Genomic DNA, 27,821 nt, shown 5'->3' with positions numbered 1-27,821 from the left:
TTGGATGATATTTGCATCAGTAGACTTAAACCTGTTCAGCAGGATGAGGCTAATGCAAATATTTAACTTGAATTTCCATTTTCTAATAGAAAGTGCCCCACAGTGGGCCCACAAAACTGGCTTCTCTGGCTAAATACTGCCTCCAAGTGGTGGCAGAGGAACATGGGATCCACTAACGAGACCAAACTTCGAGAGCAGAGAGGAGAGAGGGGCTGAGGAGGAGACGATCAGCAGAGGCAGGTCAGTCTGTCTGCACAGGAAACGCAGGGAGGGAAACCGAGACATGAGGGTCGACAGAGTCAACAGGTTTGTGGGGATTTGGGGGCAATACCTGCATGATTAAACTGTTGTGACGATGAGAGAAATGCAATATTAAGGCTAATAATTATCAATAATTTAAAGAATGTAGCTAGTATCTTTTCTGGTGTTTCATTTAATAAGATAGTAGATGTGAAGTGGTGAAGCAATGCAATATAATATAACTGATTTTTGTTTTCTGATTGGTGTGATATCATACTACGGCATGTAGCGGTTTTTCAAGGTCACTTTAGCCTAAATGTAGCCTCATGTTTGGTGCATTGTGCATATTTATAACAATTTACCATTTATTGATCTTGTCTTCTCATGTCCAATTTAAGACAGGCATATACTGAATGATAAAACACCTTAATACGATATATACGTGTTCTGGCTGATATTCATTGTATACAGATATATTTGTATTATTGTGGTGCAGTTAGTAGTTACAGGTTTATAAAAAGTTAACAAATCATTAAAAAAGGGAACTGCATTACGCATTTGCACTTTCGTAACCCAAACTTAGTCTACATTTCAATCAATACCAGACAATGCAACGATAACCAGCTGTTATCGTTGCATTATATTTATTATTAAAGGTTTTACACTTTTCGACACTATCGTTTTGAGCAAATAAGGCGGTGTAAAATCCGCCACACATGCGGCAGCCAATAAAAACCAGGCTGACATTGACAGCCCAGGTGCATCTTGGGAGTCGTTGTTCGTTTGACGCATGCAGCCTGTTGGCAGTGCGGGTCTCTCTGCGGCGGAGGACTACACAGCTCCGGGTCCCGGACAGAGGCGGCTCGCGTTGACAGCGGTCCGTACGGAGCGAAGGACGGCGCCACAAATATCGTCCGTGTGGTTTTTTTCCAGGGGTTTGACGTTTCTATTTAAAAAAAAAAGTTGACATCTGCAAGTATGCAGTCTGAATCGGGAATAGTTCCCGACTTCGAGGTTGGAGAGGAGTTTCAAGAGGAGCCTAAAACGTATTACGAATTGAAGAGTCAACCCTTGAAAAACAGGTCAGTTGTTGAGACAGTTATTTCCCACGCCGGAGCGGTTTTGGTGTTTAGGTGATAATTGGGCTGCAGACTTCTGTTTTGAATTGTTGTCCACAGTGCGTGCATGTAACAGGCTTCTCCACAGATGTTACTGGAGCTCAACTCCCGACTGGGATTAAACTCCCATTCCTTATGGTTATCCTGCTGGCATGAAGTTATGTAACACTTGGGTGTTGCCTTGTCAACATCAACTTCAGATATTAGCTTGCAGAGGAGAGACAGGTCAGTTTTCAGAGGAGATGCTGCTCAGCCTCACTTGTGATTGATGGCTGATAAAGCTCATGGGTGGGTTGATGTTTGTACGGATTACAATTTAAAGGAAGTGTACAAATAGCCTACCTCTTAATGGAAATGTGCATAGACAAATTAACCAAATAATATTGTGTCGAGGTTTCATTTAGTAAGTCGTGGTAGGATACATAACAACCATTTACTGTGGGGAATATACAGATGTTTTTGTAGAAGAGCTACTCTGCAAGACGTTTGCAGTTCATATCAACTATTAAGAGCCGGATAGAGCTCTAAAAGTGTAATCTGACACATGAATCCAGTGTCTGCTTTCTGTGTATTTATTTTAAGAGCTGGAAATCCAATGCTGCATGTAAACATTGGAGAGGCGCCTCTTAATCCTGACTAAAACAAACATTGTTGTAAAGTAAACATAACAAGCATCAAAAGTCCATAAAGGCGCCTCAGGACATGAACACAGCGGTTTATCAGAAAGCTGCTGTTGAGGCCTCTCAAAACAATCAGCAATGGCTGAGTCAGGTCTATGTGGTTTCATTTGACCTTTCCCCTTTCTTCTGGAGGTATTGCACAGTGCTGTCTGTAATGCATGTTCAGATGCTAAAAGGGCAGGGTCTCAGGAGGTCATTAAAGACACCGTTTTGGAAAACGCTTCTTTGCTTTCCTGCAGAGTTAGATAAGAAGATGCATCCTACTTTCATGACTTAAAATTGAACATAATGCTGGATCTGGGTGACCGTTAGCTTAGCTTAGCATAAAGACAAGACATCCATATTACAGCACCTCAGTGATAACGAGATAGCCGTAAAAACACAACTTTACATTTTTACACATCACTTTTTGTACAGTTAGATATCTGTACAAAATACATATTGTTAATGACAGATCATTTGAGTGTCAGAAGGACTTTTCTCTCTATTAACAAGTTTAAAAAAAAGAAAGTTATTGCCATAATGTCATATTCCTTTAAGAAAATGGAGAATAAACTGCTCTTTTTGTAGCTCACAACTGTGATAATGTCATGTTTATTAATGAATGAGTTTTGACCTAAGTAACATGTTAAATATAGATGAAATACCAGAATAATTTAAGGTATTGACTAACAAAAAATAACCAGGTCTATTCTTACTGATGACGATAAAGCATGACGCTGTTTTCTGGGTGATGTTAATAGATTATACAACACGTTTTAGCTGTGAGTTAACGCAGATGTTGTGAAACTCACCACCTCTGTGATGCTGATGACAGTGATGATGACGATAATACCTCTATTAACAGAATGGTGTTTCATTATCCGTTTTTATTTTGAGTCTACATGTCTCTGAGGTTGTTCAGCAGTAGAAAAAGCATGGCTTCATTGTGAGAGGACAGTACACCATTGTTTTCAGACAGAGCTCTTATTACAGACGTTTTGGTTGTTTCTTGAGACTTTTTTTTGCAGATTTGGAGTTCATCTGGTTCTTCTAAATTCAGCCACAACACCAGCTCATGGAGGAGAAAAAAAACTGTCATCTCACATAGCCTTACCCTTTAACCCAGTTCTGCATTTTTGAAACTAATTACTTGATTAGTGAAATGTCATTATACTGTTACACGTACAATCTGAGCTGTGTTGTGTTGTCGCAGGCGGAGCAGCAGAGGCAACCAGTCTCAGTACGAGCGAGGACTCAGATTATTTCATGCCATTTGCTTTGGAAAATGTGAAGTTGTCTGAAAAGTTGTTTCGATTGAAGGTATCCCACTTCCTCTTCCCATCACATGAGGATGATCCAGCATAGTCACGATGACAGTATTGCGAGACATTGTTGCGCAAAATGGATATATTTAGATCGATTGATTATTGGTGTCATATCCTGTCATAATTACCCCTGTGGATGCTAAATTTAAAATCTGAAGTGTGACAAAATCATTTCAAAGGCATATTTCCGTTCTTAAATCAGTTTGACAGAGCACTCAGCCTGCTGCAGACGACGTGCCAGACTTTTTGTGCCGAACATAGAAGCGATACAGACAGACAAGCTAGTCTACTGTGCAGCGTGAATAAGATGTATAAATTTAGCAGTGGATGTGTTAACTCTGAAACTGAGAGTTGGGGCATCATTATTTTCTGGCTGACTTGGCATCCAAAGTGAAGTTTTATGCATTAGAAAGCATAACATGTGCAAATAAATCAAGATATTATCTCACATAAAGCATCAAAATTGACATTTAAACTTTTAGAATAATGTTTCTTCATTTCCTACGCTTGTTAAAATGTGCCGTAAAGCGACACAAACAAAGACACTTGCAAGAGATTTGCGTAATAAACATTCTGTTTCAAATGAACAAAATTCAGGTGATAGTCAGTCAGGGAATATTCAATTATAGACAATCATTTCAATACTTGACAAGCTGCCAAAAAAGCAAATCTGTCTGTATTTAAGGAGTATTGAGGTAACATTTTTATATTTCAATATGGCTTGTATATTTAGTGACCCAATATTGCAATATCAAAAACATGCTCTTGTGCCCTTAAAGTCCCTGCATGAATACCTATAAAGTCTGATTTGTTTTTATGAATTAGGGAATAAACTGAAGTTATATCTGCCTGTGAGAGACAGCTGAGTCAAGGGTCGAGGATTGTGAAAGTGTAGTGCTGGGAACAGCTTGTTCCTGTGGGGATATTGTAGACAGAGATGTCTGAAGGTGACGGGTTTCATGCATGAGCTAATATGGAAAGAAGCTTAATGACACAGACAGGTGGCCGCAGTAAAAGTCTGTCCTCACAACTTGTCCTGCAGTTATGATCACTTTGCTGAATCGTAATCTTTACTTGTGGCTTGTTGAAGCACGGGTTTGCTTTACGGTTTGGATCATTTTCACAAACTTTGGGATGTTTTGCTCTGCTTCAGGAGTAATAAGAATAGAAATATGTGATCTTTGTCAGCCTCTGTTGGTCAACAGTAGGGACTGCCACAACACTGAAAACAGCATTTCCTACACAGCATCCTACTCCATGCTAAATATTGTTGGGTTGTATTTAACTTAGTTCATTATCGCTTTAGTCTTCCAAATTCTTGCTCAATTAATCCATTGGAATGTCAGAAGATAGTTAAAACAATGACACGCAAAAAGTATCCCAGAATACAATGCAAGGTCTTCAAATTGCATGTTACAACCTAGAAGACTCTAATTTTAAGCAATTCCTCAATTATTTTGTCACTTTATTTTAAGAAATTGACAGATTGATTCATTTCTGAATTATTGTGATAATGATTAAAGACTCTTGCTTTCCGAATGAAAAAGAGAGCTAGCACATTCTCCACTGTTGGGCATTTAATAAAAGATAAACATATGAGCCAACAACCGTATAACAAACTGATTAACGTATCTGAATGTAATTCGAAAGCAGCTGTTAGTTCTGGTCAAATGAGGAAACTCCAATGCCAAAATGTATTCCTAAAAAGCCTTATTTAAAAAAGGAAATGAAATACATTTGGGGCCTTTAAAGCGCTGCTGACAATTAATAGGAATTAATGCACTTAATGTAAATTAAGTATTTATGAAGAAAACATTCCCCTGCCCCACCAATAGGTTCATATCTACTAGGTTGACAACAAGTATAGTTCAACTCAAACAAGGCCTCCTCATAGAGCCTGCATAGCCCAACCAGAATGTCCCAAAAACTAAAGAAAGCCTAAATGAAACATATAGATCAAGAGCAGTGAAGAATTACATAAAATAACCCAAAAGACTGAAACTTACCTGACATAGGTCTGGAATAAGGAGTCCGGCCTAGTTGATCTGCTGTCCTCTGCTAGTTGATATATTCCTCCTCACATCTCACAGGACTCCTTTTTTTTTCTTTACATGAGGACTCAACAATAGAGCCAAATGCATTTTCCATCTGCCTTGCGTGCAGCCAGTATCATCCATGGCTCCTCTGTGTATCTCCATTAGCCTTCCTGCTTCACCACAGCACCAAACAATTCACTTCCCCCTTTGTTCCCCAGGCCACGCCCCCTTGCACCTGTGATCCAGGAGCACCAGACCACCTGACCACTGTCAGCTGTAGGACGATTTACTTGGGAAACATGTGAAATCACGAGACACACAAGTATATAGTCCCCCCAGGGGCTGCAATCATTACGTTCACGGAGACAATTCGGGGTATTAGGATACTTTCTAAGAATTTCCTCTCAAAGTTAGGACTAGATAAAGTTACTGGTACAGATGAATATGTTTTTAGAAAAGCATCTTAGCCCTCAGGAGAGTTTACTAAGGGGAACAACTGTGCCTTCGAGAAGGAACTTATTGTACGGAGCGGTAGGCTATTACAGAAATAAGACAAGTTTAACTTATTCTACATGGTCCTGGCTTCCTGGAAAGAATCTGGTTATCTCTCCTGATGCTTTAACAGTTTACCCAATTTAGTTTTGCTCTTGAATATGAATCTATTTATCCCTTTAGCTGCGCTGTTAATTGGTAGGGATATGTGGTTGACATGATTTTGAATTTCTACTTTTGATACTTTATTTGATTTGTGCGATTGAGAAGAATTGTTAGGCACTGTGTAGCTCTAAGTGGCAATTGGCTAGTTTACCAGAGGGACAGGTTAAGCTTCTTCCCTAAAAGCAATTTGACATTATCGTTATTATTGTCATGTCTTTTTTACTGCGATGGACAAATTGTGATGGCTTCTTTTGACTATTCTGTACTACCCTTTTTTGGGTAGTGTGATATATTGCACAATACATATGGTATCAGATTGTAAAATATATTATTTAACCTACAGTGTTTATGGTGTGTCTATTTTCCTACACTTCATTCAGATATACACACACTATTGATTAACATACATTCATTTCCATACATCCACATCTATTTGTTAACAGTACATCATTTTAAATTATTTTCCTTATGTCTTGTTTGGACAAACAAAGGGTTAAAAATTCAAATAAACAAGACAAGACAAACGTTTGAGTTTTTGCTTTAAAATTGTATAAGATTATAGGAATAGTCGGCACATAATTTATTATTTGTTATATATTTTGTCAAATTCTCTCTGTTCCAGGTACAAGCCTTCATTTAATAGTTTTGGCCTGTATTTTATACCTTTACAATATGCTGTGTGAGTGTTGTTTAGTGATGAACCATATAATAGTATACAGAAACTGTATTTTCACCTATTATCAACTGCATACAGATGCTTGTCATCACAGATTTGCTGGATAGCTATCTCCTGTGGGGGGATGCCAGCTGCAGCACGGCGGGGTGTTGTGATCAGCAGGGGAGCGTGAGTGGGTCAATTTACCGTCATGTAGCTACAGAACCACTGTGCTGTGTTCCAGCTGGGTGGTGTAGTCAGACAGGAGGGCTTGATATTCCCTGTGATCGAGGCACCTGCAGCCTCCGAGACAAACAAAACTAGACAGGATCATCACAAGCAGCTCGTTGCAGGGCAGTGTAAGGACACAATCCATTCCAAATTCACAAATCATAAAACATCACTGCTTTGAGCTTACAAAAAGTTGTCTTTTTGGACATACATGCATTGACTAAAGGTTGGCTGCAGTCTAAAATAACGGTGAGAAATGGACACAATCCATTTCCAATCCTTCATCACATATCACAAGTGACTAAATGTTGGCTGCACGCTTTTCACTGAACAGTGAGGACACATGCCTCCAAGTGAAACAGTATCTGTGTTTTAAATCAGCTCGTTGATGGGCAGTGTGTATCCAGTGGGAGCTTGCCCTCTCCTCTGCTCTGCTGCTGCTCTGGACGGGGCCGGGCCTCGGTCTAGGACTCTGTGTGGCGATTGGAGATTCCAGGCCGGGCCCCGGATCCTCCCACCTCTGGCACACTTTCAGTGTTGCACCACCGGCATGACTTTCATTGCTCTCCAAGGGCGGGTGGTGCACCTTCAGAAAATAAACCAAATAAATATGGAGGCCGTAGGAGTGCAAGTGTACAGACCCTGCTCATTTGACTGTTTGTGAGTATGGCGTCTCTTAGTTAAAGGCATGACTTTGTATCCGTATTTGAACAATGCAGAGACGACTATTTCTGAGAAGCAAATATGGTTATATCTTTAGCAGATTTCTCCTCATGCAGTGAGCTTTGTGCTTTCTCAACATCATTATTAGTTGTTTGTTAAGTGAAAACACTCTTTAAATGAGTTGATTTTGTGCTTCATTAAAGATTTTCTGTCACTTCAACACTTTTTTTGAATGGATAATCGCCAAAGAGTAAATAAATGGTTTTAATTTTATGCCATTAGTTGTTGTTGTACCATTACTGTCATTAGACAGCACTATTAGCTCCAGTCTGTTACCAGCAGTAGTATAAGTGGTGTCTGTTCTGCCCATTATTTTTCCAACAGCTCAGGGTGATTAGACAACTGTCTTTGCACTGAACATTATGTTTTAGTATCTCTTCTTACTGTGTGCTGTCGGGCATTTACACCCTCATCAAATTCCTTCAGCTCTGACTGTTTCACTAATATTGGAGTGTGATGGAGTAGCGTTGTGAGGCGAATCAGAGGCATCATGGGTTGGGTGGGTGGGGCTCTTCAGCACTGTACTGCCATTGTTAATTTTTTTTCTCCTTTGAGATACACAAACATGAGAGGAGTGCACACACACACACACACACACACACACACACACACACACACACACACACACACACACACACACACACACACACACACACACACATACACACACACACACACACACACACAAGAAACAGGGACAATAGAGCTTTTTATGTGTTTCAGTGGTCTGTTTGGCGAAAAGCCACCAAACAGTGCAAAGGAACAAACAGAGAGAGGGAAGTGGAGATTTGCTTTGTAGACAGGCTTCTGGTCATTTATGCACACACACACACACACACACACACACACACACACACACACACACACACACACACACACACACACACACACACACACACTCACACACACACACACACACACACACACACACACACACACACACACACACACACACACACACACTCAACTGTTGTTAAACTCTCAAGATCTTTGATAGGATTGATATTGTCAACTTTGAGACATTTATTTTTAAATGAAGACAAACAGCCTGATTGATAAACATGGCTGATTTTACGGCTTATCAGAGATTTATTGATTTTTATCACAGCTGATTTCATGGCAAGAAATTCCAGTAGAGAAAAAACCACAGATGTAGTTAAAGAGGAAATAATGTGCTCATGCTGAAACCAGAGCCCAGTCTGCTCTGATTGGTTAGCTGGCTTGCTCTGTTGTGATGTCCCGCCCCTTAACTTATCATGTAGAATGTGTTGGACTCCTAGCCAATACAAGTGCAAGTGTGACATAGTGGTGTCACTGTGTTACAGAAGTAAATAAAGGAGTCCAATCAAGGTGTTCAGGCAGGTGGCGGGGAGTGGAGTGTGTGATAGAGAAACTCCCTCTGGAGGGAACTTTGGGATTTTAGTCATTGTAGACCATTTACATGCAGAAAAACCTATAGAACACACTACAGGAAAAAAGTATAATAGGGCCTCTTTGAGGTGATTTAGAAACAGTGATGCAGTTTCATATTTTATCCACCAGAGAGCGCTGACCATTTTTTAAATTATAACTGTCTTGCTTAGTTCCTGCCATACCATTGAAATATTGAATTCATGGTGATCATCTCTTATAACTTCTCCTGAACCCGATCAACTGACTTTTTCATCCAGCGCCGCCAGCATGTTAAAGCTCTGACTTATCCAGTGAAATATCTCAACATCTTCATGATGTATTGGCACACATTCATGATCGTCACCAGGTGAATCCGAATGACTTTAATGATCCCCTCACTTGTCCTCTAGCAACACCAGCAGGTCAGCATTTTCATTTGCAAATTGCTTTGGTTACATCCAGAGCTTAAAGTACTCCCTCTAGATGTACTTGTGTATATTTGTCCTTACAGAGCTTCTAGCATTAACTGAGATAGCCTTTCATTTTGGTGAATATCAGAGTTTGTAAAATAGTCATTGTTTCAGAAAAATATGCTATAATATTGGATTATTATTGTTGATGCATTTAGGTGTTAATAACTTTAATCACTGCTGCCCCAAACTGTTTTATTTACTGTACATCACAATTTAATTGTTGCTTTATTTTGTATTAATAATCCAAATGTATTTACTTTATTTGCCTTTATTTGAGTATTTAATGAAATTAGTCCACGCAAAAGCATCATAAATGTGTTACTTTTCACAATAAAAGCCCCCTCTAAGGAAGTAATGTAGTAAATATCGTATCTCGTCATATTTTGCGTTTAAAAAATGTGGGCTTTTTAGAATAAATTCACTTTTATTGTTGCTAGACACGAGGAGGCGAAGGAAATAAAACTACTGTTGTGTAAAATTCATACAGTGAAACAGATTAAAGAAAGCAAAGAATCAAAGGATTTGTGCTCCGGCAGTGGAAATTAACATTAGAGTCACTTTTGTTTGAAACTTAGGGGATGAAAGGAAACTCAATTGATTAAAGTCACATAGACAAAGGAATTATATATATAACCACTAAACCTGAGTCTCTATACTGGGGGAAGTACAAAGAAACTTGACACAGAAACGTCCCAAACTGCTGCAGGACTTTTAGAGACAAAACCTCAGTCTTTGTTCTGCTGTAACTCCCTCATTAAAACTACTTGTTAATTGATTTATCTTGAATTGAAGTAATCAATGTGTCTGTATCAGCATTTTCTTCAGTGATGAATGAGAGATGTCTCTGTTAAAGGGCAATATGTCATCTTATTGTAGATAATACTGTGACTGTAGATAATAGTCAGAAAATGTTGCGTTATGTTACACACGTAGCATGTTGTTGCTGTTATGCATGGTTGAGTGGGCGTGGTATCAACGTGGACAATGAGATTATATGCAGCACCGGGGGGAGAATTATGGTATGCTGAGGGCTCAACACCCAGTGAATACGCTGCAGACCGAAGCTGTGTTTGACTCCACTGGCTAATTAGTGCGATTACTGCACAGCTGGATTGGCCAGACGTTTTACTGAGTTTTGTCAAAAGGATTGCTCACTCGATGAAGGCTTCATCCCGGCAACTTCTGCTTCAGCAGAGCCTCTCTATTTTAGGACTCTGTCTGGGGAGCAGCTGTCTAAATTTAAGAGTGGGAAAACTGAAACAACCTTTTATGAAACCTGTTCCTCTTTTCTGTTGAGCTTTAATTCTTCTAACGTACAAAAAAGCTCTGCAGCAAGGAACTCTTTCTTTTTGCTCCCTAACATCTTCAATACATTACATCAATGCACACATTTAAGTATTGCCAGTTCTGCACAACCCTCCAAATATTTAGCAGATTTGTACACAAGCTACCTCTAATCCACTTTCCAAAACGAAACTGCACATCATTTTATATTATTTTATTATTCTAAGTACTTTGCAATAGTATACTGCATGTAGTTTTTTGGTACATCCAGAGTTCATGTAAATAATTTCTGTATCTTAACGTATAATAGTTTCAGTTTATTTAATTCTTCGTATGTGTTAACCTAGCTACTTAGCAATAAACCTGTTTCTGATGCTGATGTATCTGTTTAAAACTGCATTTTAGTTGATGCTGAGTGGTTTAATTGTAGTATATATCTTACTTAGAAAAAGGTAAATGCAAAAAAACAGGGCCTCATTTACCAATTATTTTCTTGACTGTTAAAAGATAGCAAAAAAACAAGCATCAACATTCCGTAGGGCAATAGATATGTCTTCAAACTGCTTGTTTTTCTCCAACCAATATTCCAAAAGGTCAGTAATGACAGGCTGGAACCTGCAAAAGTTTGACGATTAACAGGGTCTGAATATACGCTCACTCATTTTCTGAGCAAATCATAATCAATTAATCGTCTCATCTCTGCAGCTCTACAGATAAGATGTTCCTTTTGATCTCTGCCCTTCACTCATCCTCATATTAACCTTTTATTCCATCTGCTTTCCCTTCATCTTCTTCTACCTCTTCTGCTCTCTGATGTTCCTCCTCTCTCGTCTCTTTTGCTTGACCTCTCATTCCCTGTCTGACCCGTCTCTACCCTCTCTACGTTACCGCTATCTCCCCATCGCTCGCTGTCTTTGCTCATTCATCTGGCATTTTTTTTTCTCTGCAGCAGCCCGTCGGACCAGCACGGCTCCTCCAAGCCCCCGCTGAGCTCCTCCGCCATGACATCACGCATCCTGTTGCGGCAGCAGCTGATGCGGGAGCAGCTTCAGGAGCAGGAGCGGCGGGAGCAGCAGAAACAAGAGGCCTCCCATTACCCACAAACCACGGCGGCCCAGACCCCTGCCATCAATGTCAGTGTCCCTGCCAGTCTACCGCCTGCTGCCCAGGTGCCAATGGAGGTGCTCAAGGTAAAAAAAAACACAGCTGTATATTTTATTGGTAGGAAAATAAGTGGAATATATGGCAGCATGTATGATTAGCACGCTGACACATTCAATACAGTATAAAGTTTCCATGTCTGGAAGGAGAAGTTGCATGTGTCATGGTTACAGTCTGTATGGACCAGGCAGCACTGTATTATTAGATGGTGTGTGTGTGTGTGTGTGTGTGTGTGTGCGTGTGTGTGTGTGTGTGTGTGTGTGTGTGTGTGTGTGCGTGTGTGTGTGTGTGTGCGTGTGTGTGTGTGTGTGTGTGTGTGTGTGTGTGTGTGTGTGTGTGTGTGTGTGTGTGTGTGTGTGTGTGTGTGTGGACAGTCTGGCTGTAGTGGTTTTACTATGACTGTGTGTAAAAAAAACGCAGGAGTGAGTGAAGTGTGTTAAAATGCGTATATGGGGATTATCTTTCCTGAGAGAATTCCTCTTTAATGCATGCTGTGCTTCCAGCCATTTGGATTTAGCCATCTTTAATCCTATTTGCTCAGCTAGATTCACATCTTTTCATAGCTTTGATTCCCTCGCAGTCCAAGGGACAGGAGACTGTGGAGATTTTCTGTACGAGTAGACACTGTTTTGTTTGAGGGATACTTTTTACAAGAGCAGTTTGGTAAGTTTTTCTGTTCATCTACTTTGAGTTTTTTCAGAGAATCTTTGTCAGAAACATCGATAGAAATGTGTGTGTTGTGTAGCGTGAACATGTGTTTGTGGTCACATCTTTTCATCTGTCTTGTACATTTCGCTTAATTGAGTGCTTGATGGTATAAAAAATGTTGGTATGCACAAAAAAGTTTCAACTTAGTTTACATGTTCAAGACAAAACCTTTGATTTGCTTCAATCTCAGTTTTTTGTTGGTACTTTTTTGCAGTATTAGGTTTTTACCTTATTGCTAATGTTTGTGTAGTTTGTTACACGAACACATGCTCATCTGTATATTGTTGTGTGCATGTATCTACCATTCAGTATGGTTTTCCTATAGACACAAATTATATATTTATATATTTTAGTTTCTGCATTTGTTTTCAATGCGTTTTCCCCACTTCCGTTATTCTCAAAAGGCTGTGCAATCATAAATGCAAGGCTTTCCATTTTAGAGGGGAGTTTTGCACAAAAGTATAACCCCGTTTGTGCATTCACCTTTGATTAAAACATCTGGAAAAGTTTAATAATTGCTTAATTGGGCAGCAGGTTATATCAGGCATTGTTGATATGAAATATTGCATTCATAACAATAATATAGCTATACAGATTTTAGAGTATATATCAAAGTTTGAGTTGTTTAGCTGCACATTAAGAGTCGTACAAAGCACTGATATAGTGAGTAATCTTTGTTGATCCACAACACAACCAGAGATTTCATGGTTACTTGCTCAGCCACACTTTCATCACCCTCGATGTGTGCAGCATGAGCCAGCAGAGAAGGACAAATACAGTATCTCCATTGAAAACATTGCCCTGCTTCTGAAGCATAAACATTACTTACTTTCCATAATCTGCAGCTCTTTGAGAGGTTTAGGGCACCCCCCAACCCCCCCACCCCGAACCCTAGCCCTGTGTACAACACACCAAGTTAGAGTAATTTCTCTGCTTTAGCGAGAGCTTACAGACATTCTTCATTGACTGAAGGCTCTGAAATGAAAAGGCCGTTCAAGCTTGGCGCTGTTGAGCTGGGTTAACCTACTCCCCTGTCTGTGGGTAGATTAGCAGTGTCCACGAACAGCTCAGGGGTACCAGGCAGAGCTGGTGGAACCTTAAAAAAGTGCAAACATTAAGCTCAGATGAGTTTATCTAAAGACTGATTGGACCCTTAATTAACCAAGTGACCTCTGACCTTCTGGAGACTAAGTAAGGGATCAGTTAAGGGATCAAGACAAAGGCGAGCACAGCCTTACCACACACCGAACGCTAATTCAGTGAAGAATGCTCGTAATTAGCCCCCACTGCCTCCATTCCACGGCATATTTAAGAGGAGAAAAAACACTGCTTTGAAATTCATGTAGGATAACTTCCTAAAAGGGTTAAAAAATGATTTATTTTTCAAAGGATTTATGGTGCCACAAAAAGAACAAAGTACTCTTCTACCCTGTACAAATTGTACATTTCATTTGGATTATACCATCAGTGGAACTCGTGACCAGTACACATCAGAGAGTATACAAAGATGCCCCACATATATCTAATTTAGCTGGATTTGTGAGTTAATGCCATGAGATTTAAGGAGAATTGCCTTTTTGGTAATCTGATTTTTTTTTTAAATGGCATTATACTTTATATTTTTAACATATTTAGAGTGCATAGTGCAGTGCAGTCATTTAATGGAATTTAACATACAGTGTAATGTTCCTCATTTAGCTTTTTACAAAAGCTAATACTGTTCAATACATGTAGTCATAGTTATCTTTATTTCTTATTAGTTATACAGTTACCACAGCCATAAAACAGCAAACCACAAAGTCAAACCCTATTTCCTAAGCTTTTATGCTAATTTTAACACAACATTTATCATTAAAGGACACAAGGTTTATGTCCCGTTGGTAATTAGCTGTGTTTTTGCATAATAGCATGACAATACATCAGGTGCTGCAGAAGACAGCAGGTTGCTGTGATGTCGCTGCTCACATTAGCATCACAGTTGTTGTCTGCAGCTTCCACAGAGCAGGTTAGCAGCTTAACTGTGCGACAAAGTGGCCTATTCTTCTAGCCTGTGTAGCAAATGGGGGCATTCTTGTTAATGTATCCTGGTCGGACCATCATGGAATGCCCATAGCGTGCAAATAAAAAAAAAACACAGATCAGTGTTTGTGAGCTCTCACCCTGCGCCCTCTCACAGTACAGCAGTCTGCTTTGTGTGTGTTTTTGCAGCGTGTTTCAGACTCTTTTTGAGGGTTAAGTAGACGTTGCCCTCGGGGCTCTGGAAGGCTAAAAACGAGCTGTTAAACAACAAGCTTTCTTGTTTGCTGTGACTGCAGTTGCTGTGAGTTAGCAGTGGACGTCACATTTCCAAACAGTGTATTTTGGAACGACTGCATTTAGTAAAGTTGGGCAAAGTAAAGTTCAAGTCCTGCTGGTGCTGAGATCTCTCCCTAATCCATTGTTCTGCTTACTGGCTCTTAAACAAGCTGAGAAATTGGATGATTAATATAAGAGATGTATCTAGGACTTAAACCAGTGGTTATATACACACAGCAGCATGTTTAGACTCCTTATACATACGGTATGTTCAGTGACAAAGACCCTGTAGTAGTCCAGTCTGTGCAGATGTGTCCACTATTGTAAATACACCATGAAAAGGACCCTTTTACACTGTCCGGGGTCTTTGAACTCAGATAATGTTTCAATGTAAGACCAAGTTATACTCACAAAAGCTACAGTATGTATCGACAAGGCCGGGATGTTCCACCCCAAGGTCTGCGGCCCTCGGGGGGGCTATAATGAACTCGGAGCAGTGAGATCATCTAATAATGAGTGATCATCTAAGAAATCCCTCGGGACAAAAACAAGCTGGAGAAACCACTTATGCTCATTTGGATGTAGAGTGCTTCAGCCAGCTAAGTCGATGTAAGAGATATGTACTTTATTATACACATTTTAGGGCTGTGACTAATGATTATTAATATGTTCATTATGGATCTGCTTATTATTTTTGAACTACAATTTGGTCTAAACAGTCAGAAAATAGTTTAAAAATGTAAGAAAACCCATTATTAAGACTGCTTAAAAAAAGAATATTGAAATACTCACTTAACTGTCATATAAAATAAATAAATGCAGCTAATCCTCGACTTTAACGAGCAAGGAAAAATAATTAAACACTGATTTTAACCGCATCTTTATAAGTGCATAACTAGTTTTATATAATAATCCCCTTCAGAATTCCGTTAATCCTTGACTTAAATGAATAATCGTTTATCATCAATAGACATTTTACTTTTGGGTCAAAAGACTTCTTATCATTTTGAAACAGAACCTTCTCAGTGAGGAAAACACAAAGATCAGGAGACAAACTTGTATCTTTTTTAATGTATTTTATTGGGACACCTTTTGCTTTGTCTTGTGAACAAAATTCCCGTAAGGATCACAGTGTATCTATTGTTAGTGAGAGACAGAAAGACAGATTGACTGTTGTGTGTTGAACTCCTCAAATACAACGTCCCCCTCAATCCTTTGTACTTTGTAATCATTTCTGTTTTTAGATATTAACGGCTATCCGTTGTGCGGCTGTGTGAATTTCTTCTGTAATTCCACACAAACAAACTAGAAATGAAAGAGAGAAGAAGAAAGTCTTTGTAAGAAGATCTTGATGTACAGTACAGGTATCTTGATGCAGGGGTTGACAACAGGTCACAAGTAAAATGTTAGGGCCTTGTTTGATAATTGATCAAATGGGAAAGTAGGAAAAACATATCTACTAAAGAATGTCCTTAATCTTTGATTTTCTTGAAAAATAAAGATGTTTCTAATGCTGTGGTCTGTGGTCACAAGCTGTACTGTACACTTTCAATATTCCACCTGTGATAAGTGCTCACAAATAGATAAAAAGAAAGTACAAAACAACCCAAAGTGTTGGGAACCAGTGGGTTCTTGGCCAGGGTTGGGCACATAACAATTAAATGAATAAAAAGTGGATTTAAAATATGATTAAATAACATTTGACTCTTTCATACGTTTAGCTCATATTGTCAGAGCCTGGTAGCCTGAATGGATTTACTAATGGTGTCCAAAAGAAGTTAACCAGTATTTCACAAAATTGCCATAGAGGAACCGGGAAACATTATAACTCCAAGTTTACAAGAAGACCTAGACGTTTTTACGCGTGTCATAATTAACTCACCAGTTCACCATAAGGCAGGACATAAGGAGAGCCTTTAGTCTTCAAAGTCAGAGGCAGTTTTTGGCACGTTTACAGAGTGAAACCACCAAAGATGATCACTGTTTTCCTCACAAACAGATGCTACATAACAAATGAACTGTTCCCACACAGAGTAGAACAGCACACTCAGTAATCCTGGAGGTCAATGTGGAGGTCAACACCTCAAGTTTTGGAACCATGGTGGAAACTTACTGATGACAGACAAGATAAACAATTTTGTTTTGTATGCTTTCCACTAGCTAATGTTTCTTTATGATGACAGCAGCTGACTGACTGCAAATTAAAACATGCCGCTATGAGTAAAGTGGAATAATTGCCTTGTGTGGTCATGGCTGTGCTTTAGTCAAAACTAACTAATGTAATTATCCTTAAAATAAACCACTATTAAACACAACACTTTATATCCATATTTTGTGTTCAGTCTAGTCTTAAAAGTCCAACAGCACTTTGCAAATTCATCTTATTCAAGTTATTGAATATTGCTTGCTGATGTTTTCTTTATCTCGTTTGTTCCTGTCATTTTATAGACCAAATGACTAACAGAAAAGACAATACCATCAACAAAAAACACACATATGAGAGATAAATTGAAATTGAAATTGGGGGAAAAGAGAAACTAAATCAGGGTATTGTGCCAACTTTTGTTCCAGATAACTCAAACCACATTCAGTCATCGTTTAGTTTATAGTTTAGTAGCCACCATCTAGTCTTCACTGTTTGTTTAGCCATAGTTTACGCATGTGAATGCAAATAATTTGATTGCTTATTTATGGCTTGAGTGTTATCCATCAGGATTAGGTTTTTAAATACTCTGCAGCCTTTAGGTCTATTTTCAGGTTAAGCTCCAAGGTGGTCTACAATGTAAGAATCATTTTGTATTAAATGAACGCCTGCGTACCAGTGGTGACTGGCTTTACAGAGGAACTTGTTTATTGGAATTATGGAATTGATCCTTGAAATATTATCATCAGTAAGGATACAGAGGAGTTAAGCACCATAATGAGAACAAAGCAACGACTAAAGGGTTGCAGTGACCAACATTAATGACTCTCATTGTTTCACACTTTAGCCCAAAGCCTGACATGGTTTCTTCTCAATGGAGGATGACATGCTGTAAATATTTCCCCCTCAGTGGTGTCAACTTTACAACCCTGTAATGACGTCATACCTGCGTGGTAAATGTTAATGCACCTCTCACATGAGTATCCCCCTGCAGAACAATGATACTGTCTCTGAGCATGGAGAAGGGACTGTGAAAGACTCTCTGTCCTGGTGAGAAGTGGACACATTCAGTAGTCACAGACAGGCATCCGGACAGACAACCTGGCTTGACATGACTAGTCCTAATATTTATTCACATGAGAGGTACAGTCAAAGAGTGGACAGGTGTGACAGGTCATAAACTCTCTAAAGGATACACAGATTACAAACGTGCACATAGTAAATCAGAAATTTAGAATATTTCGGACCAATATTGATATTGCAACGATGTTGTCTGGTTGTTGTTGGGTGCTTTCACAAAATATTTACAAAATGACATTTGGAGACAATGGCTAATTGGATAAAAAAATGATAAAACCTCTAGAGCAGTTGAGTACGTTTTTATAAGTACATCATTTTACTGTTAAAGATCATTTTGAAAAAGGAAAACAGATAAGAACATCAAAAATGTAAGAGGATATTTAGTCTCATATCACTATCTCTGTATAAAATGTATATATTGATCAACCCAAAGTGCTCAAATTGTTATCTTCATCATCACTCTGTTCAATTAGCAGTCACATGTTGAGTATCCGTGCCCAGAAATAGATGTGTCAATGCATTTTTTTCCCCCTTTTTCTCAGTCTGCATGTTTTATAATAACCATCTGTAGAGTGCAGTCCAATGGAGTTTTAACAGAAGCAGAGGAAATGTCAGAAGTAGCTAAGAGTTTGTCAAGAGCCTGTGACCCCGTCAGCTCTGTTAATGAACCCAAATCCTCTGAGCTTAAGCAGAACAAATATATAAACGTAAAAAGAAAAGTAGCCTTGGCTCTTATTTGTTGGTTTTGAGACGTGCATGCCTGTTGTTCCCGATTAGATATGACATTTAGAGGCAAGCTGCTGCAGACAAAAACGTTATTATTTCTTGCCGTGTTGAACTGCCTAGCATCCACAGGGTTAAAAAAGTGGATGCGGCAAAGCAACAGCCTCAGGCAAGTTTCAGTAAAAGAGGTGGCCTTGCAAAACAAAGGCACTAACTGTTAGCAGCACATCCTGACATCAAGTGATAAATTCAGATTTTACATAAAACAAAACAAATTTGAAAAAGCTCATTGTGCTTCCCTGATATGCATAACTAATGACCTTTCTTGTCTTTAAAAGATGAGCTGGTGGTGCCTATCCTTAGCAAGGCTTAGTCTTCCCGCGCACGCAAGAGGGAAGCAGCTGCAGCACTTCTTAGTTTAGATAGAAGATAGATAGAATAGATAGACAGTTAAACAGAGAAGTTTTAAATAAGAAGGATCACTTTACTTAAAATGATGCTTGAGCTGCTTGGATACCAACCTTATGAGGTATGTTTACGATGAAAATCATCTGTTTTAGTGGTACCTTTTCACTTATACCAGAAAAATAACATGACAGTATGCGACTAAGTTCTCTATCTTAAAGACAATGTCACCGCTGATGCATGTTTGCACTGTTGTTATGTATCTGTATTTATTAACTTTTTATTGTCGTTGTTTCATAAATGTAATATTCAGGCAATAGACAGCTTGTTTAAATATAGACTCATCTGGGATGCAGCAGCACTGCTCCATTTAAACTGTGTGACAGTCTGACAAACAGTCTCTGAAGTTTGTTTTTGCTTTTCTGGATCATTAATGCTGTGTGGGAATTAATGATCCATAGAAATCAAATGTATCCATAACCGGGAAGGGCAGGGACGGGTGTGTGTGTGTGTGTGTGTGTGTTATTTTTGTAACTTAAATTATGTGGACTACATGAATAACTTTAAAAAAAAAATATCTAAAAATTGTTTTTGTTCTGACACGCTTTTGAGATAACATCTCTTGAATCGCCTCAAAAGGAAAATGAATAATGCATCGTCGGATTTGAACTGCTTGACAAGTCTATTTTAATATTGGAGTTAGTACTGTGCAATACTAGAGACAGACTTTGAGGTATATTTATACTTTTTATTCTGTATATATCTAAAAATGCAGTCTTTTGAAACTAATGAAAGCATACAAAGACAAAATAAAGAATAAAATAGTTAAAGGGAATTATTGATCAGTTTTATTTTTCATGTTGCATCGGTAACCATCCATCAATTGAATATCTATCCTTTAAATAACACATCTCTTTTCCTGTCTGCCCCTCCCCCTCCAATAGGTCCAGACTCACCTGGAGAACCCGACCAAGTACCACATCCAGCGCTCGCAGCAGCAGCAGGTGAAGCGGTACCTGGGGAAACTCGGCTCTCAGGTGTTGAGCCTTCCCTGCCACAACCAGTCCTCTGACCACGGGGGCATGCCGCCAGGGCCGGGAAACAGCGCCCCCAACAGCCCTATGGCCTTACTGACCCTGAACTCTAACTGCGAGAAAGAGGTGACTTCTTGTGACCCGCTGTGTTTCTCACAATGAGACACGGAATATGTATTTTGTTAATTCCCTCAGCCTTATCTGTATGTTTTTTGACCTTTTATGTTGTCTTTTAATAGATGGACGATGTCATTGATGACATTATAAGTCTGGAGTCCAGTTACAGTGATGATCTCCTCGGCTTGATGGACCCAGGACTTCAGATGGCTAACACGGTATGTGTGTGTGATTAGCTTTCATACAGACTAAGCATTTCACTCTTTTGAAGGGTCACCCAACGACAGCGTCTCAATCACTCAAGTGTGTGATTTGGAGTAAAAATATCCAAATAAATTCTCTGATGCTAAAGCTCAATCTTACTGGTTACAGTACTTGAATGCTAAAATGCTAAAGACACAACAATTTTAAGCTATTTGCTCAAATTAACAAAGAAAGTGTCTCACTTTGGAGAAGACAGGCCACCAGCAGAGACTTAAGGAAATCACTGCACAGCGCCAAAAACAAGTCTCTCTCATCACCTGAACATGTTTACTTTTCACACTTTGAATTGGAGTGTAAAATTGAGAGCTATAGAAATTCTCTAAGGTATATTTTGTTTTACTTTTGCACGGAGCCAGTGCAGCTGTTTCCCTGTTATCTGTCTTGTTGCTAAACTAATCTAGGCTAATCAGCTGATTGCTGTACACAAAATAGTGGTGTCAAACTCAAGTCAATAAAAGTCAATTTCCCAAGATGTACACCTATTCCTGTAACAGTGTCATTACAATGATTTGCTTAAAACAACACCTTTAATAGTTTTCTGCACAATGGCCCTGTTTTCTGTCACCACCCTTCCCATCATGCTCATCTTGTGATGCTGATTAGCATCTATACAGTGGAGGGGGGGTGTGATCCTTCCTTAATGTCTTTGCTGTGTCCCCTCAGATCCCTGTGAATGCTAACATCATGGACATGTATGGTAATCAGGGTATGGCCCAGCAATGTCTGCCCATCAGCAACTCCTGCCCCGCCAACCTGCCCAACATCAAAAGGGAATACTCTGGTAAGCAGAACCGCCAACCAGATATAAAAAACACCCGGGTTCTGTCATCAAAATATACTGAATGTCTAAAACTCCTTTCTGCTTCTCTTGCTTGGAAACCACTAAGGCTTAAACAAGACACATGTTGCTCTACTGTTCAGTGCATACCATAATGTCGCATTTTATAAATACTAATAATCTCTTTTGTTGGAAGTGTGCATGACTGACCCATTTAAACTACTTTTATTGCAGTTTCACAATCCCCGGCCATCATGCACATGCTGGATAAATCTGGATCCTGCGGAAAATATGACAACTATCAAAGGCCTGAAGGGTTCCCAGTGGGTGCGTACGGCTCATTAGCGTTAAACACATTTGTTATACTCGCGCTGCACTGTTGATTATATCTTAATTAAAACTATTATCATTAATCAAACCTTCTTTTTCTAAACCAGAAGTTAGGGCCATGGCAAAGGAAAGGCAGAAGAAGGATAACCATAATTTGAGTGAGTTTTAATTGCACTTTAAATGCTCTTAATTCTAATTGTGTTAATGTAAGCGTTAAAGACCCGTAGATGTAGTTATGGTTGCGCTAGTGTCATGTTCTTATTTGCTCTGTACAAATATTTTCAGATGGTGTTTCGACAGCTTATCATAAACCTTTTCAAAACCTGTTGTTTTTCCTTTAGTTGAGAGAAGACGGCGGTTTAACATCAACGATCGAATCAAGGAATTGGGAACCTTAATTCCTAAATCCAATGACCCGTAAGTTTCTTATTTTATACTCTGTTCTGCACAATACGATTAAAGGAACGAACACCTAAAATACAACAAAATGATGATTGAATTGGTCAGATTATGGTCTATATTTATCATGCTTTCTGTGTGCGTAGACTCTTCAAGCACCACTTAAAGCTCCCTCTCCTATACCTCTGCCCTCTGACCTTGCCTGTGGCTCTGGGAAGATCCCAGCAGTCTCTTTTGTTATGTCTATCCACCCATGGTTGTTTTGCTAAACCCCAGCTGTGTGCTCCACCCACACATGTACCTACACACACACAAACCCAGGGACCTCCTTTTACAAACAGAGCTCGATTTGCATAGTTTTTATTTGAGACAACACCTGATTAATTAGAATACAAATGCTAGATGTATTTGTAAGCATAATACATCTTAAATACAACTATACATGCATTATTTAAAATTAGAATTGTTCAATCATATAATCAGAGACAGAAAGATGAGTATCCGCCCTTAAGGCTTCCAACTGCTTCAACCTAAACCCCTCTGGATCGATTTTGGATGCAGATTTTCCCCCTCCCATTCTTCAGGGAACTCAGGGTCATCCTTATGACTGCTTGTGATCTCACTAACCTCCCCTGTAAACATTTATGATGCTGCTCTCAGTTCTGCAGAGAGCTCAGACTTTTAACTGCTGGTCACCTCTCTGACCTCCGGAGCCGCTTTTGCTCCTCCTCATTATTCTCGTCTCAGTCATATTCTTTTCTGAATTGAGATGGCGTATTGCTGATTGTGTGACCTCAAATCTAAAGGATATAAGAGACTGTGTGTAGGATGGACTCATAATGCTTCCTTTGTGATTTCAGGGACATGCGCTGGAACAAAGGCACAATCCTGAAGGCGTCAGTGGACTACATCAGGAGACTACAGCGGGAACAGCAGAGGGCCAAAGAGATGGAGACTCGCCAGAAGAAGCTCGAGCATGCTAATCGTCATCTGCTGTTGAGGATACAGGTAAACAAAGCTTCATGACGTGTAGGGATTGAAAGGTACTATCGTAGAGATCATAGCCATCCTACAGGAACTACAGTAGGAAAAAACCCTTTTATAAAAGAAGTCAAGCTTCGGGGAGCAGAGCCGCTAATTCGCACAGCAAAGGCCAAAAAAGAGGGGAAGCAGACGTCTGTTTAGACTCTTGTTACTAATTGATCACATGACAGGAGGCGTCAGGGTCTGTGGGATTCGACTCAGTGGACATTGATTGAATGATCACAATGTGCACTAACGTTGCAGTAACTATTAAGACTCTGTATCAGGTCTTTAAATCTGAGCAAAGAGTGATTGTAAAGCAACATCTAGCTTTAGCCTTCAAATCAGATGGGAAAAATATGCTTTTTAAGTGAGGGAGGAGAGAAAGAAGGTTTGGTCAGTCAGTCAGGGGAGGATTTAGAACAAAAAAAGTGGCTAACTTACACCTTAGCTACTCTATTTCCTGTTCCAAGCGTGAATAAGAAGGATATTATGGCAGATATTGTAACACTTGATTAAACTGTCTGTGTTTGCAGGAGTTGGAGATGCAGGCGCGGGCTCACGGTCTGGTCATCACCTCTTCGGCACTCTGCTCGTCTGAACTGGCGGCCCGGTCCATTAAGCAGGAGCACTCTCTGGAGGACTGTCGCCAGGAGCTGTACACCCTCCACTCCAACCACCAACTCCTACCGGACTGCACTCCAGAACCGCCCGGCACCCTGGAGCTGAACGAAGGCCACTCCAACTACCCAGAGGGTCACTACAGCGTTCACAGCAAGCTGGGCTCCAAACTCAACGACATCCTCATGGAAGACACCTTGTCACCGGTGAGAGGGGGGGACCCTTTGCTCTCGTCCGCCTCCCCAGACACCTCCAAGGACAGCAGCCGTAAGAGCAGTGTGAGCATGGATGAGAATGATCAGGTCTGTTAGCACCCCCTACTGGAGGACACTGCATCTCCAACCTTCTCCACCCCGCTGCAAGTGTTGCCGTCTGCAGCTTACACAATCCCCGCTGCTGGAGACGCTTTTTATCCTGTGTGTGTCATTTGTTTGTTGTTTTCTCCCCCAACAGTGTTTACATGTTTTGAATCTTTTCCATTTATTTTTTTTGTTAGTTTTTTTGTGATATCTTTGTCTTTTCAAGCCCTCAACCTTGATTTCAAAGAATGATTATTAAGTACTTTTGCTTTAATCAAAACTTTGATGACAATGAGTTACAAAAATAGAAGTTTTTATATTTAAAAAAATATATATATGCATTCATCTTTGAATAGAGGCTAGATTGTGTTTATTTCTATTGATTCCAAAGAATCTACGGAAGTTTAAATCATGGTCAGAAGTGTAGATATTTTGTCTTGAGATGAACACTGCTTTTTAAATCACTAGCAATAATAGAAGAAAACTATTTATTACTATAGTGCTTTACACTCCTCGTGTCTTAGATTGAACTTGAATGTGCCAAGGCCTTATTAAGATGTATATGCATCGATGTTGTATTGCTATGCACATTTTTTGGCTGTTAGCTGAGTCTTTGTCAGTCTTCCAGTTGAAATTTCTTCCTTGAGAATTATATAAAATAATAATCATTTGTAGATTTTATCTTATTTATGTATCTATGTAAACAGGACTTTATGTAAACATTCCCCTTAAAAAAACATTTATAACAAGGCATTTGAAGAGCCATTTTTAAATAAGTGAGATAATAATAAATAAAAGCTCACTCATGAGCAAGAAGCAGCACAACATCCAGTAACTCTATTTTTATCACACTGTTGCATCCTTTAACTACCAGAGACTGCTCAGCAGGATGTGCCAGATATTTCTAAAATATACATTCCTCACTGCCAAAACCACTGATACTGCTTTTACTTCCGACATGTGTTGATGGAAGTGCTGAGTTCTTTTAACTGTCCCTCCATTTGCTAAATTATTGTTATTTTACACCACTGTGGAGACATTTCACCACTTTTTTTTTTCCATGATGTGAACATTTATATTGCCAAGGAGTATAAGGAGACTTTGGGATTTTGTATGAAATGCATGTCAGAAACACTGGAATGACCTCTGTAATTTAAAACATGGTTTGTTCACATTTTTTTTTTAAATCTAAGCTTGGATTAACTATTGTATTTGGCTTTTCAAATGCATACAGAGTATTGTATGAGATTGTAGGTTCTTTATGGTGTATGGTTATTGTACATTTCCGCAGTTTGTGTTCAACAGTTGTAGCACATTGCATAGGTAAGCCTTTGTTTATACTTTACTGCCATTACTGTTACAGCACAGCCTCCATTTTTGTTCAACTATGCAATTATTGAAGTTGTGCCTGCAGAATAGCATCATGTCTCAACAATGTGATCTCCTTATGAAGTAGTCTGAAACAATGTCGATGTAGTTCTCTTTTTTAATTGATTTAAGTGCCTTACAGTCATTTCTGTTACCCTGGTGTTGAGGAGTTGTAGACAGTGATGCAAAACGTTGTTGATGTTAATACTGCTGTTTGGTGCTTTATGAATTAACTGAAGAGTGCCAAAGTGTTTTAGAAAGCAGTAGGAAAGGCGGGTTTGTCAGTACAAGGAAACTCAAGAAGCCTCTCAAAGATGTCACGATGGAACCCCAAAGTGTTCAGTACTGAAAAGAAAAAGGCATTAAGAAATAAATTATTATAACAGTTTATATAATCAAGTAAATCAATGAATCCTTAAGTAATTTAATAAATTATTATAACTAATCAATGTTAAATGTTATTTCATCATTATTATTTTCATATTAAAAGTGTTTTATTTATTTGTTTTAAAAGTGTTTATTTTTTCTTCTGTACAGTTTTTTTTATTTCCCTTTGTTAAAAGTTAGTTTTGACTTATAACGGCGTTTCTCTCAATGACATTTTTATTTCAAAATCAGCACTCCTGTCTTTCTTTAAGCATGTGAAACAACCCCTTAACTCTCGAGCCAATCGCTCAATACTCCATACAGCCTTAACAGCCACAACATTTTACCAGCTAGCTGCTGTTAGCTAGAGCAATAGATACGCCAAAACTAATACTGTTCGCTGCTGCAGCAAACACACACACACACACACACACACACACACACACACACACACACACACACACACACACACACACACACACACACACACACACACACACACACACACACCAAACTACTAACTATTATTTAGCACAACATGGCTACAAATGCTACCCAGCTAACTAGCTAGGTTGGTTTGTAAATCTGGAATAGGCCTATAGAGCCTGTGCTAACAGTATTAGCTTACTCATTAATTCAGGGTTATCTTAACACGTCTTTTAAATGATTCTTTATAAAAACACACGTACTTTGTATAGAGGAAGAGCACAATGTCATGAAATGTTACAATTTGAAATAAAAAAGTGTAGTGTAAAATAAGTAAAAGTGTAAAATAAATGTTGTTGAAACAACATTTGACAGTAGTGACTTGAATTTTGACAAGTTATACATTATTATTAATATACTGGTTTGGGAATGGCGATGTCAGTCAGCCCAGCACGTTGGTAGTTTATATAACTGGATGATACATTTTGTAGAGATAATATTGGTGGTGCCCAGTGGAATAATCCTAAATATTTTGGTGATTCCACCATTGCCACCAACAGGTTGACACTTTTCGCTTTGGGTGAAATGTCTTAATTTCTGACCCCTAAATTATTTTTAATATTGAACACATTGGGGCTCCACACTGAGGGCGGTGTTTCCAAAGTTGTACTGAATAATCAGCATGCTTTTCAGACTAGTATGATTGTAGATCTAAGTGATGACTGCCAAAATGTGTTACCAAAATGATATATAAGATGTGTTTATGTATAGCAGTTTTTTAACAGCGTAGCTAACGCACCTGTTAGTGGTGTTTCTGTTCTGTAGTTACAAGCAATATAAACATGATAGCAATCAGCATATGAGTTAACTAACAGGTGAAGTACATTGTGAAAGTCAATGCCTGGCCTTGGAAACATTAATTTGACACAAAAAAGAGAGCGAACTGAAGACGTCATGGGTGAATTGAAGCTTTAGAGGACTGCAAAATGGCCTTTATGGTAACACCAATGCCAGCTACTGAGCCTTAACAGTGCAACACACACTGGCCTTTAACATTGCCATTTGACTGAACCCAGATCAGTCTTTTTTAATGGAAAAGATAAATCATCTAAACCCTGAAATGTGACAGGTTACAAAGAACGTCAGCGTTGCATGTGACGGTGGTGGCACTTCATTTAAAGCCGTCACTACGACTGACTTGATTGACTCTGCCTGTTGTAAATTATTATGGCACATTTCGGGTGAACCACCAATGAAGAACCATGTTAACTCAATTTAGACTTCCTCCACTGATTCTCATTCCTGTGGTTCACACAGACAACGTTCTCTGCTGATGTTGCTACTGTTCTTATTGTCACAGTTTAGATGAGATGAATGTAGCAATAGTTACTGTAAGCACTGGTTTCAGATCAGTGAACTCAAACTCATTGGTACTCAATGTTGAAATTATCTTGTGACAAATATTAAAAGTTTCCTTTGAATGTT

The 27,821-nt window shown here is 39.1% G+C and overlaps 2 protein-coding genes across 7 annotated transcripts in view; one reads left to right on the top strand and one right to left on the bottom strand.

Moving 5' to 3' along the window:
* Positions 1–5,508, bottom strand: part of frmd4bb (FERM domain containing 4Bb) — a 30,163-nt gene extending 24,655 nt beyond the window's left edge. The window contains exon 1 of the mRNA XM_063878296.1: positions 5,352–5,508. The gene's annotated coding sequence lies outside the window, so the exon portion shown is untranslated. The remainder of the gene's footprint in view (positions 1–5,351) is intronic.
* On the top strand, positions 216–27,821 carry LOC134861262 (microphthalmia-associated transcription factor-like). 6 transcript variants are annotated; one of them, XM_063878346.1, is made up of 10 exons: positions 216–306; positions 11,746–11,986; positions 20,256–20,471; positions 20,585–20,680; positions 21,390–21,507; positions 21,739–21,831; positions 21,942–21,992; positions 22,176–22,251; positions 23,094–23,241; positions 23,793–27,821. In XM_063878346.1, exons 1-10 carry the CDS (start codon positions 284–286, stop codon positions 24,186–24,188), a joined length of 1,458 nt encoding a protein of 485 aa, XP_063734416.1. In that variant the 5' UTR covers positions 216–283; the 3' UTR covers positions 24,189–27,821. The 6 variants fall into 6 exon arrangements, with proteins under 6 accessions (XP_063734416.1, XP_063734424.1, XP_063734407.1 ...); XM_063878354.1 differs by having other exon boundaries at positions 235–306; positions 11,749–11,986; XM_063878337.1 differs by lacking the exon at positions 216–306 and adding an exon at positions 1,092–1,322 and having other exon boundaries at positions 21,945–21,992.

This window comes from Eleginops maclovinus, chromosome 1, assembly GCF_036324505.1.
Source record: "Eleginops maclovinus isolate JMC-PN-2008 ecotype Puerto Natales chromosome 1, JC_Emac_rtc_rv5, whole genome shotgun sequence".
Lineage (NCBI taxonomy): Eukaryota > Metazoa > Chordata > Actinopteri > Perciformes > Eleginopidae > Eleginops > Eleginops maclovinus.
Note: the sequence above shows the minus strand (reverse complement) of the source record. Positions and strands in the feature narration are given on the sequence as shown.

What these genes read in the sequence shown, in the direction of transcription:
- LOC134861262 (XM_063878327.1), top strand. Translation starts at nt 1,219, where the DNA reads ATGCAGTCTGAATCGGGAATAGTTCCCGACTTCGAGGTTGGAGAGGAG. An exon ending in ACTCTAACTGCGAGAAAGAG is followed by an intron (nt 20,472 to 20,584) that starts GTGACTTCTTGT and finishes GTCTTTTAATAG; the next exon opens with ATGGACGATGTCATTGATGA. An exon ending in CATCAAAAGGGAATACTCTG is followed by an intron (nt 21,508 to 21,738) that starts GTAAGCAGAACC and finishes CTTTTATTGCAG; the next exon opens with TTTCACAATCCCCGGCCATC.